A 13,352-nucleotide genomic window follows, 5' to 3' on the forward strand; every position below is an offset into this window, starting at 1 on the left:
CAAGTTTACCTTCTAATTCATTAATCTGAGGTTCTGCAATATATCATCATCTGTTTATAATTTCAAAATAATATTTTTACAGCAATAACTCTTCTCAATTCTCAAATCATTACCCTTTACTATTAAAAAAGAAATCCAAACCTACAGGAACGCTACAAGTACAATACAATAAAAACCCAATGGTTTACCTATCTTTATCTAGGTTCACCCATGATTAACATTTTCAGATCATTATTTTTGGTGACAGTGCCTCCTGTTTCATTTTTATTAACAGAATGGATGGTCAAGTCACCCTAAGAAAATTAAATCTTTATTTTGTTTTGTTTACATTTTCTTTCATTTCTGTTGTATTTAAAGAAGGACATTTGTTCTAATAGCAAAGACTGGTCTCCCTTTTCAACCAATTTTCTAATAAAATAATTCCTTATTTGTAAAACCTAAAAAGGTGCTCATTTTAGGGTTTGTGCATAATAGTAAGAGTGAATGTCTTCTTAAGAATGCAGCACCTATTGCCAAAATTTATAGACAATAACTCTGGTTTGTGCAAATATAGAATTTGTACTTGTATGCCCCCAAAAGTTAGGAACATGTTAAATTTTATGTTTTATTGCCTTTCTTTCCTCAACCCAGTCCAAGACTTACCGTGCACTGTGATGAAGAGGTCTTTACATTTTTGTTTTGTTTCTTACTTTTATAGGGTGAAGTTTATTAGTAATGGAATTTTAGAAGGGTTATGATATAGTTTGTATACATCTGTTCAAATACTTCAGATAGATTTCTCCTCCTCATGAAGAGTGAGTATTGCAACTTCCACATTTATCATCAATAATGTATCCTAAAATGTTCTGCTAACATACAACAGTAGTACCCAGTTTGCCATTTTCTGTTGTTTAGTCTTCATAAAGCATTTAGGCAAATAAGTCAAATTTGTAAGCCATTCTTTATCATTAAATAGTTACCTTATTTAGTTACATAAATAGTTACCTTATTTGGGTTATTTTCCTAAGAAAGGACATTTGGTCTCCATAAAGAAAAAAAAATAGTATTCAATCCTCAGTTATAAAACTATGACAGAATCCTTAAAATTCAATTATTTTAGAATATGTTGATATCAAGGATCTACCTTTCAAAAGCAAACTTAAATTTACTCTATAAATCTGTTTTTAAAAGCTAATAGTTCAATCAGGGTTTTAAAATTTTTTTCACATTTTATTCTTTTTCACTACACACTGAGAAAAATCAAGAGGCACATTCTTAGAGGAGTTCTCTATGGTAGGTAGTTGCTTGTTCTTTAAATTTGCAAAGATCTGTGAGTTATTCCTACTGCACATTTGTCCATCAGATATGCCCCTTTTGTGCACCAGGGTGAGTCAAAGAGTGCCTGGAATCAAAGATTTCAGAGAGCATGCACTCTTGGGGTGTTTTAAGTGTAGAATCTGCACTTGCACCAACCCAAGAGGAAGCACCTCTTAAATGCCCTGTGGATCTCTCTCTTGCCTTGCTCTACTCTGGGCCCTGCAGTATAAATGTTCAAATATATTTTAGAATTGATACTACATGTGTCAAAAGGGGGAAAAGAGAAATGTCCCTCCATTTCCTCACCAATAATCTTATGCTCTAAAAATTAACATGTCTCTTCAGATATCATTATATAAATGTAGAAAGCTGAGCTATAACCTCAGCCCTTTTTATCATGTAAGACAGGGGCTTGATAAATTGCCTAGGCTGGCTTCTAAGTTGGGATCCTCCTGCCTCAGTCTCCTGAGTTGCTGGGATTACAGGCATGCACCACGATACCTGGCTATGTTCATTACATACTTTTTTTTTCATTTAATAATGTATTAGCAATTATTCTATTTTATTCTACTTTATTCTACTCTATGCTTTTTAAGAAATAGGGAACTTGCTGTGTTGCCCAAGCTGGCCTCAAATTTCTGGGCTCAAGCAAGGCTCCCAAATAGCTGGGACTACTGGTATGTGCCACCATGCTAAGCTTAGTTTTACAAATTTATTTTTTCAGCTGTGTTTAACTTACTATCCAAATTAACTTCAAGTCAAAAAAAGTTACTGTGGATTTGACTGTGTTTTTGTTCTCTGTGAGCATCGTGAGACATTTTCCAGGTGAGGCATGTCAATAAAAAATCTGTCAATAAACATAATTAATTCCAAAATATATCTGCAATGGAACATCATTCTCAAAGTAATGTAATATTTTTACATTACACAAAGCTATTACATATTTCACTACCAGAGAATCTAATCACCATGGAAATAATGTTACTACAGAAAATTATACTATAGTTCCAACTTGGAATCAGAAATACCTCTGTAGAGGTATCATGACACAGTGGGAAAAGCATGTGTTTTATGCTTGAAAAAGACGAATTTTATTCCTAGCACTGTCATCATTACTTTTATCACTTTGTGCAAATTACTTAACTGAGGTTCAGTTTCTCATATGTAAGACAGAGATAACGGTATATATTTCTCATGTTGTTTTGTGGATCAAATCTGTTAATGAGACTAGAGAAGAGGGATGGGGCAGGCAGAAGGCAATAAGAGTCTGGAGATTCAGGAAGACAAAAAATAGGTACAGGTATTCTTTTTTTTTTTTTTTAAAGAGAGAGAATTTTAATATTTATTTTTTAGTTTTCGGCGGACACAACATCTTTGTTTGTATGTGGTGCTGAGGATCGAACCCGGGCCGCACACATGCCAGGTGAGCGCACTACCACTTGAGCCACATCCCCAGCCCAGGTACAGGTATTCTTGATGGTCAGAATGGATAAGAAACCTAAATAGCTTCCTGATTCTGACTAGTGCCGAACCTGCCTATACTTTTGTTCCTATAGGTATTAGAATTAGCCATCTCCTTTGCTTTATATTTCAACCATTTGCTCCTTTCATTTAGAGTACCCCCTCATCCCTTTCTGTAGCCAACTGCATGACATAATTTATCCTTAAATCCTTCCTAAAGTCATAGGTTTAAAAAACAAAACAAACCCTGTTTCAAAACAAAGGAAATTGACATCTAAAATGGCAGAATGAGGACCTCAGTAAAATCATTCTTCCTTTAAAACAGTAAAAATACATATAAATAAAATCAACTAGTTCAGAACTGAGTTAACAAAAGCCACAAAATGAACTAAAAAATTGCCTATCCAAGAGAAACTACTGAAACTTGACTTAAAGTGGCAATACTGAAATTCTTCAATAAAGTTCTCTGCATTGAGTCTTAATGTTTATAATACATTTGTCAAAGAATAACTTCTATATCAGTATAAGTTGTGCCTTCTGCCTAGATGCTTCAGAATATCCTTCCTTTAAGGAACCAATCCTATAATTATAATGCTCTTCTTCCTTTAATGTCAAAGCAGCATTTTAAAAATAAATCTCAGGATGGGGGCTGTACCTCAGTGATAGAGTATGTATTTAGTACATGTGAGGTCCTGGGTTCAAACCCAAACACCTAAAAAAAAAAAAAAGGCTTAGTGTGATCATACATGTTTGTAGTCCCAGCACTTGGGAGGCTGAGGCAAGAAGATGGCTTAAACCAACAAATTCAAGACCAGTCTGAGCAACATAGCAAAACCCTGTCTTAAACAAACAAACATATATTAACCCAAACTATCCCATCCAAACTGTACTATAAATGAATAGTTATGCAAACATATATTTTCTTCCTTTTTTAAAAAATTTATTTTTTATTTATATATAACAGCAAATTCATTTCAATTCTTTAGAGCTCAATTTTTCATCTCTCTGGTTGTATACATAGTATACTCACACCAATTTGTGTCTTCATACATGTACTTTAAATAATAATGATCATCACATTCAACTATCATTAATTACTCCATGCCCCCTCCCTTCCCCTCCCACCCCTCTGTCCTATCTAGAGTCTCCCTATCCTACTATGAATCAGCTTCCTTATATCAAAGAAAATATTCAGCATTTGGTTTTTTGGGATTGGCTAACTTCACTTAGCATTATCTTCTCCAACTCCATCCATTTACCTACAAATGCCATGATTTTATTCTCTTTTATTGCTGAGTAATATTCCATTGTGTATATATGCCACATTTTTTTAATCCATTCATCTACTGAAGGGCAAATTGGGAATGGAACCATCATTTGACCCAGCTATCCCTCTCCTCGGTCTATACCCAAAGGACTTAAAAACAGCATACTACAGGGACACAGCCACATCAATGTTTATACTAGCACAATTCACAATAACTAAATTGTGCAAACATTTTATTATAGTATAATATAGATTTACTTTTAAATTTTACTTTTAAATTTTCAAAAATAGCTAGCAGTAACTTTTGCTAATTCAAATTGCAACTGCATGGAGGAAAAAGAGCAAACATTAATACATGCTGTATTAAGAGTAATATCCTACCTTAGGAGAAGTAGAGAGATCTCTTCCTGCAGAAACAACTGTGTTTTCATTTACTCCTCCTGTCTTTGGTGAGAGAACTGGTGGAGGTGGGGCCCTTCGTTTCACTCTTCTTTCAGTTTCCAGTTCTTGAAATGAATTTACCAAATTATTTGGAGAAGTTGGTTTAGGCTCATAAAAAGGATTTGATCTAAATGAAATCAGAATTATTGTTAAATGTCTCTCAAATTATTACCAACTAAAATAATTAAATATGTACTGAAAACTATAATGTTTCGTGCAAATAAACCCAAACCAGAAAGTCTTACAATCAGAACAATGGCTATTAATCTTTGGGTCCATTTCTATCTAGACTTAAATAAAATTTGCCACTTTAAAAAGATGTTAAATACTAGGTCATGCTCAGCTTCAACTACTACAAAACAGAACCTTAGAAAATGTATTATTTTCAAAAAAGGATATCCTATATATTCTTGATAGTCTAGGAAGAGGAAATAAAATGTAGAATGTTGATTTACTTTCTTTTTTTATGCTTCACTCCCATTTTTTTTCTTCTTGAATTTAATCCCTGCTTTTGTGTCAAATTCTCTTCTCTTTAGGAAACTATCTTTCAGTGGTTCATTCAGCAAAGTATTATCAGTAAATTCTCCCAGGTTTTGAAAGTATCTTTCAATCTCACACTTAAATGAAAATTTAGCTGGACAGAGTTATATTTTTCAGTTATTCTTTCGCAGTTCTTTGAAAATCATTAGCCCACTGTCAGCCTCATATTACTTCTTTCTAGTAATTTTTATAGCTGGTTGACATTAAGATCTCTTTATTTCTGGTTTTGAGCAATTTAACTATGGTATGTCTAGGTGTGGATTTCTTTTAATTTATTTTCTTTCAGACTCCTTGTATTCTCTGTGTCTGAAGACTCATATTTTATCAGTTTGAAAAATTATCATTCTCCCTTTGATAGCTTCTTCTCTATTCTTCCTATTGTCTTCTTTAGAAAATCTTACTAGATATTGAACTACCTATATCTCCATATTTTTATAAATCTTTACTTTTTATGTGCTACATTCTAGATAATTTTTTTCTCTCTTCATCTGTATCTAATAGTCAATTCCCCATTAATTTTCAGTTTCAATAACTATCTTTCCTCATATATCTGTACATGAGATACCTCGGACACAAAGATTTCAATAATTTAAACATATTTTTTGCATAACTCCATCTGACAAGTCCATTATTTGAATAATAACTACAAGATTACTTATATAATCTTGCTATTTCTTTTGTTTCCTGATTCTTTCTCTTGGTAAACTGTTTCCTTGTGTATTTTATTTTAATTTTTTTAATATTTATTTTTTAGTTGTAGCTGAATACCATTTATTTATTTGTTTGTTTGTTTGTTTGTTTATTTATATGTGGTGCTGAGGATCAAACCTGGGGCCTTGCATGTGCTAGGTGAACACTCCACCGCTGAGCCACAACCCCAGCCCTCCTTGTGTGTTTTACAATTTAGATTATAAATTCAGGGCTTATTCTGAAGAAATCTTGTGTAGTCTGAGTTGGGAGTGTCTCTCTTCAAAGTGTTTTATGCTTGTACTTAGCAGCCACTTTGTATTTTTTTATACATTGAGTTTCTAGACAGTCTTGCCAAAATAATGTCAAATCCAACATAATGTCAATCCACATAATGTGGGCCTGTCCTTATAAATTCCCAGAGAAGGCTCCCCTTCCTTCCCTACTTACCTAGACTCTAGGTCCAGGCAGAAAAGTTTCTTTGTTAACTGCCTTATTAATAAAGCAGAAGGACATTGTTTTTTTTTTTTTTTAGTTACCCATTAATATTAGTAACTGGTATATATGCTGATTATTCTTCCTATGGCAGTAATAAACCATTATCCTAGTTATTAGTATCTTGTTGCAATTTTCCCCAATAAATAGTTTTTCTAGAGTCCCATATTACAGACTTGCCTAGAACCAAAAACTATCTATCTACAACTCTAAGAATTTAAACAATCAGGTCACATGAGGCTCTGGGTACCAAATAAACCTAGACTGGAAAAGAGAAATATCACACTTGTGATATCACTCTCATACTCATGGCAATAACTGATATCATGTGACTCGTTTTCACTGGGCTAGGATAAAGTCTAAGAATTTCTTTTAACTTAATATTAACCTAACTAAGTTGGACCTGGCACCTACACAGAAATCTATTTGCTGTTCTTTGTCTTCTTATGACTCTGCCTTCAAGAGAAAAAGAACAGAAAATCTATATATTTGCATAAATAAATAAATATTTGTGTGTGTGTATATTTATATATATAATTACCTTTTCAAACCTAAATACTCTTGTCTAGTAACTAAGATATATTTGAAGTATTTATTTATATGTCCATGCTTATTATCTATAAGAAAACTTGGGGAAATCAAAGTAAAGAACAATGTTAAAAAACTAGTTGTTCAGAAGAAGCTGAAAATGTTCTCTGAAAAGAAGTAGAAAAGCTATCACATTTACTATAGAATGGAGGACTTACCAATATTAATTAACATTTAGTAAGTATACTATGCTAGATGCTGCTTTAAATGCTTCACATGTATTAACCCATTCAATCCTCACAATAATCTTGTTTTCTTGCTATTTTTTTCAATAGCCTTGTTCAGTTATTTTTGAAGCCTTAAAAGTAATTTGAAGGGAGATGAATGTAAATAAATGGGATAAAAAAATGTAAATTCCAAAAGTTTGGGAGAAATATTTTTATTTTTTGTTTGTTTCAAAACTAACTTGCTTCCCAATATTAAATGCCTCAGAGCTGAGAAGAACCAAGTCAATCTAACTGAATTAATTCAGTTATATGAATTATTTGGAAGATAATTTAAATAATTATTTCTGATTAACAAATTTCCATATTATTTTGTAAGATGGTAGCTCCTATAATAATCATTATTATTAATTTATTATGTAGACATGAATGGTTTTAAGATAAACCTAGTTATTTTAGAGTATAGACTGCTTATATTACAAAAAGATGTGCTTAACAGGGAAAATAAATCAGAATTCTTTTATTTTATTATTTTTTTTTAGTTATCGGCGGACACAACATCTTTGTTTGTATGTGGTGCTGAGGATCAAACCCGGGCCGCACGCATGCCAGGCGAGCGTGCTACCGCTTGAGCCACATCCCAGCCCCCAGAATTCTTTTAAGCAGACAACTCTTTGGTATACTTTATACAGATAAATTTATACAACTCAATTTGCATAAAACTTCCATAACCTTATCTCATAAGTATAGCAAGGTATCTCAAAATATTGACCTTTTTCTTCATGCTTTCTCTGCCAAGTTCTACTCACTATATCTCCCTCTAACCACTGAATTATTTGCATAGGGAAAATAAACACAAGTAGAAAAGAAGTCCAGATCAACTATTTCCAAAGTTGGTTCCTAACATTTATGTTATTTAAAAACAATCCAAATAGACATTTGTTTTGTTCTTGTTTTTGCAGTGCTAGGGACTGAATGTACGGCCTGGTATATAACGGGTATGTGCTCTATCACTGAGTTGTATTAACTCATTATTAATCCTCTGCCCAAAACAGACATTTTCTTGAACGAATTAGAGCTGTGATTCTCAATGTTTTTATATTATGACATACTGAAAATGAAATTTGACATAACAAAGAAAGCTACTTGAAATTAAAAGTGTCAGGAACTTTAGCTGCCCTTGACAGTGCCTGGCCATCAGGAGGACTACGAAAATCACTATCTTTATACATCCATAATTTGCCTGTGAGACAATAGTGTGCTAGGCACCACCACTGATTAGCTACTAAATCAGAGTAAGGATAAAAGTCCTTTATGAGTTTTCAGATCCTTCCCTTTATAATTCAGAAAGCCCTAAATAAAAATGAATATTCCACTCAAGAATGAACAGCAAATGTTTCCATTTACACGAAATGTCCATATCTATGGTCAAATTCATAGATAAATACAGTAGATTAACGCAGAGGATGGAGGAACTGGGGAGTTAGGACTAACTGCTAAGAGGTATGGAACTCCTTGTGTTAATGATAAAAATGTTATGGTATTAGGCAGTAGTGGTGATCATAAGACACAGCAAATATACCAAAAACACCTGCAGTATACATTTTTAAATGTGTAATTTAATGTTTTAGAAAGTATGTATATCTCATTATAAAAAAGTACTGCTAAGAACAAGTGAACAGGAACAGTGCCTACATAAAGTATTATGTGAATATACCACTTTCTCTACAAAATGAAAATAGTGGTATAACTGCTGATAAATACATTTAATATACATGCATCACACACATTTTGGTTGACAATGGACTGCTTATACATGGTGGTCTCATAGGATTATATCAGCTAGTGCCATTTTGGCCATTTTTGTTTGTGTAAGTACATTCTAGGATGTTGGTTCAATGACAAAATTTGCTAATCAAGTATTTCTTAGACCATGACTATATTCTTAAGCAGTACTTTACATGAGGAAATTTAAGGATTTAACACAATTTCCACATCTTGTTGATCATTTATGATTTAAATAATCTATTTCAGGACTTTCCACATTGCTCTGAATAAAAATAAATTATTTTCATCTTTGAACTGTAAACCTGAGTGATATATTAGTTAAAACATTAATGCACTGTGAGTTTAAAATTCATGTTATATTAAAGAAGTTGGATAGAATGATTTTAAATGATATTATTTATTGTTTGGATATTCATCCAGGAAACCCCCATACAGTTTTTAATTAGTAATGAGATTTCAACCTGGGTTTGGAATCAGAAAGTAAAACTAAAGTTGGTTAGAAGCAGGATTAACTAAAACATACTGGAAATATTACACTATGAAGCCAGGGCAAAGAGAAATCTGTAGTCTTTTCCTCTCATCTTGAAAGTCTATTGTTTCTTTGGAAAAACAATTCAAATTTATTAAAATGAGTATATACCTTCTCTGAATAAAATTCCATGAGAGGCTTGAGAAACTGACACAGCAACATCAGAAATGTCTACATGTGGGTCCTCAAAAGTTACTTAAAAATTCTAATATAATATTGCTTTATCAGTTTTCTTTTCACTAAATTGGAATAGCCAAACTGTCTACCAAAGCCAAGAAAAGTGAGAAACCAAACAGTTGCTAAGTGTAAAGAACCGATGCTAAAGAGCAAGGAAGGTATGTATTTTTCTTTTGGTACTGATGGGAGATGTTTTATACACCAAAATACTCAGTACTGTTTATTTGTGGAAAATTCTATATTGGGGCATACAGGAACAGTTTAATAATAGAAAATGAGTCACAGAAACTTTTCACTTGATAAAAAGTTGTAAGTTATAATTGAAGTAAGAATAAATTTTGGACGATTTCTGTCACTGATATGGGACCTATAAACTTTTGGAGATATATGAATACCAAATAAGTAAGTAATGCAAACCAAATTCTTCCTGGACTTGCACATTAGCTGATGTGAAATCTTTAGGACTTCTGTGTGTATTCCTTAAAAAAAAAAAAAAAAGAACCAAAGAAAGAAAGAAATAGCTGTTTATAGGCTCCCTCTAGTAACCGCAAATGATTGAGCAATTTAGCAGGCTCTTTATTCATGGGAAACTTGTAAAGACTGTGACTTTCATGTTAAAAAAAAAAAAAAAAAAGAATGGTCAAAAGGAAACACCCACTGATTCTGATTTTAGTTTTTATTAAGGCATTTTAAAAGTTTAAGCAAACATTAGCTGTCTCTTTAATTTGTTAATAGGAGAGAGCAGGGTGTGTGTGTATATTGTGTAATATTCATACATCTTGGAATGACTGAAAGATATTTAAAGTTTACATTTACATTCAAATATTCTAGGTGTGTGGCTATTACTCAGCACCTACACCACCCATGAGAAATTTTATTTATTACACATTAGCTATTTCAAAGGAAACAAACAATAACATTGGCAAGAGTTGAGCCAACTTTTAAACCCCCATACAGTTTTTAATTAGTAATGAGATCTCAACCTGGGTTTGGAATCAGATTATTATTAATAATGTAATTCTAAGTATTTATGGAGGTTAGAACTTTTTTAGCTTTTACCAAAACATAGCTATACCCAGGGAGGCGTGTAAAACACGTGAGAGTCATTACATAGTATTGTAAAGTAGGAAAAGATCGAGAAACATAGTTCCAGAACAATAGAAAATAAATCAACTCCCTTACTCTTTCAAACAAAAGTCATAAAATATTTGAAGTTAGTCACTATAGTTTCCTAAAATCATCTCTTTTCTAAGTCCAACAGTCCCTGTGCTCTTAATCATTGCCCATTCAACTGGTTAGAAGCCTGGATAAAACAAAACAAGACAGGCAAATTGGTCTTTCTCTTTTCTGCAGCTGGGAAACATTCTTCTCCTGGCCTTGGCATCAGAGCACCAGGTTCTATGGACTTTGAACTCCAGGACCTACACTAGTGGTCTCCCAGGTTATCAGGCTTTTAGACTTACACTGAGTCATGTTATAGGCACCCCCAAGTCTCTAGCCTGCAAATGATGATCTGTATTGGGATGTCTTAGTCTCCATGATCATGTAAGCCAATTCCCTTAATAATTTTTCTCTTTCTACCCGCATCTTCCGCCTCTCTCTTTCCTGCTTGTTTTGTATGGCCATATAATCCAATACATCATTGAATCTCAGATCAAATGAAAAGAACTCATACCTTTGAATACATGGTCATAGAATTTTGCTCAGCAATGTTTTGCTGTTTTCATTGTATAGTAATTGTCCACCTTCAAATGTATTCCTGATTTTTAGAGGATACTTTTGTACCTTTCTTTTTTTGATGCGGGGGGTTGAACCCAGGACCTCCACCACTAAGCTATACCCTAGACCCTTTAAGTGTATCTTTTAAAAAAAATTCTAATTGTTATTTTTTTTTAATTTAAAATGTCCCTTTTTGATTGTTCAATATCACTACAGAGAAAAAATTAAATTTGTACATTAATCTTGTATCTATAACCCTATTAAATTTAGTTTTCAGTTCCAGAAGCTTTTTTGGAGACTCTTATGATTTTCTACATAAAAAATTTAAGTTATCTGTGAAAAAAGTTTGTTTTCAAGTAATCTTATATATGAGAAGCTTAAAGCAGTATCCTTTAATTTCCCCACTCAGTTTTTACAACTGTTATACTATCATACTTTACTTTTACATATTATAAAACTTAGCATACATTATTATTTAAGGCTTAAAACAATTATCTTTTTAAAACAAAAATCTTTTAAAATAAGACAAACATTTTATACACACACTTGCCATTTCCTGTGTCTTCATTCCTTTGTCATTTTCCTCATGCATAAAAGACTTTTTTTGCCTTAAATATATATATATATATATATATATATATATATATATATATATATGCAAAGCAAACCAGATAATAAAGAATTCATTCAGCTTTTAGATATATGGAAAAGTCCATTATTTTGCTTACCCATTTTCATGCCCTCTTTTCTTGACTGGAAATAGAAATTTGTGTTGACAAGTTTTTGATGTTTTCTTTCAGAACTTTAAAAATGTTACCCTGCTGGCTTATAATTTGGATTGTTTTTGTTGAGAAACCTTCCTATGATTTTCTTCATGTTTCTTGTGCTTGGGGTTCATTAGGTTTCTTGGACCTAATAGGTGCATCTATTTTTTAATTTCTAAAATCCTTTGGCCAATATTTTTCAAATTTGTCAAATATTTTTTCTATTTCCCTTTCTCTCCTCTCTTTCTAGAATTTCAATTATACAAGTTACGCCACTTGAAGTTGTCCCACAGCTTACCAATCCTCTATTCATTTTTCTTTCCCATATGTTTCATTCTGGGTGGTTTCTATTCCTATGTCATTAGTTTCACTAATATTTCTGTCTTCTGTATGTAACACGGGATTAATCCCATACAGAGTATTTTTCATCTCAGACTTTGTATTTCTCATTTCTATGAATTCAATTTGAATTTTTAAAATATCACCCATGCTCTCTGTTTTCCTCCACCTTCTTAAATATTTGGAATATATTTATGCTTACTTAATAGTTCCATCACTTGTCCCACTTCTGCATCCACAGTTAATGATAAACTTTGCTTCTCATTATGGGTCAGATTTTCCTGCTTTTTATACATGCCTACTAATTTTTTATTGTCTTTGTGAATTGTGTTTTAAATTTACACACACACACACACACACACACACACACACTCCCTTAAATATTTTGAGCTTTGTGTGGGATGCAGTTAAATTACTTAGAATTACTTTGATCTTTTGAACCTTGTCTTTAAGCTTGTCAGGCAGGTCCAGAAAAGTCTTTGTACTGAGGCTAATTTGGTCCTACCATTGAGGCAATATCCTGCTGAGGACTCTAATTGATGCTCCATGTGCTGTCTTCTCCCCTGGGTAATGGAAACACAAACTATTCGTGGTCTTAGGTGGACTCCAGGGATTATTATGTCTGTTTCTTTGTCCTTGGTAATTTTTTTCTGATCAATACTCAGCTAAAGACTCAAAAATCTTCTATAGATCTGTGAAATTCTGTAAGTAGTTCTCTCCTCTCTGGTACTCTGTCCACATATTTTAGCCACTCTATAATCCTCAAAGACCAAATTCTGTCTCTCCAATTCAGGGAGATTACTCCATAAGTAAGACTGGACAACTATAGGGCTCATCATCTTTGTTTCTATTCTCTCAGAACTCCCTGTTACCATCCAGTTTATGCCCAATGTCTGAAAACCAGTACTTCACATAGTTTATTCCATTTTTTAGTTGTTTAAGACAAGAGGTACATCTAGTCTGTGTTATTCCATTATTGCTAGAATTTGAAGTTTTGTTGTCTTTTTTTTTTTTTTTTTTGTACCAGGGATCCAGGGATTGAATACAAAGGTGCTGAACTACTGAGCTGTATCACCAGCCCTTTTTATTTTTTCATT

The 13,352-nt window shown here is 32.7% G+C and overlaps 1 protein-coding gene across 8 annotated transcripts in view; it reads right to left on the bottom strand.

Moving 5' to 3' along the window:
- Positions 1-13,352, bottom strand: part of EHBP1 (EH domain binding protein 1) — a 310,375-nt gene that overhangs the window by 152,857 nt on the left and 144,166 nt on the right. For 6 of the 8 annotated variants that reach the window (XM_081264220.1, XM_081264222.1, XM_081264221.1 and 3 more), the window contains 2 exons: positions 4,406-4,592; positions 3,413-3,469 (listed from right to left, as the gene is read on the bottom strand). In XM_081264220.1, the coding sequence (XP_081120346.1) occupies positions 3,413-3,469; positions 4,406-4,592 (244 nt within the window). The remainder of the gene's footprint in view (positions 1-3,412; positions 3,470-4,405; positions 4,593-13,352) is intronic. The other 2 variants (XM_081264225.1, XM_081264223.1) reach the window with 1 other exon arrangement.

Source organism: Spermophilus citellus (genome assembly GCF_964194105.1).
Source record: "Spermophilus citellus genome assembly, chromosome: 13".
NCBI lineage: Eukaryota > Metazoa > Chordata > Mammalia > Rodentia > Sciuridae > Spermophilus > Spermophilus citellus.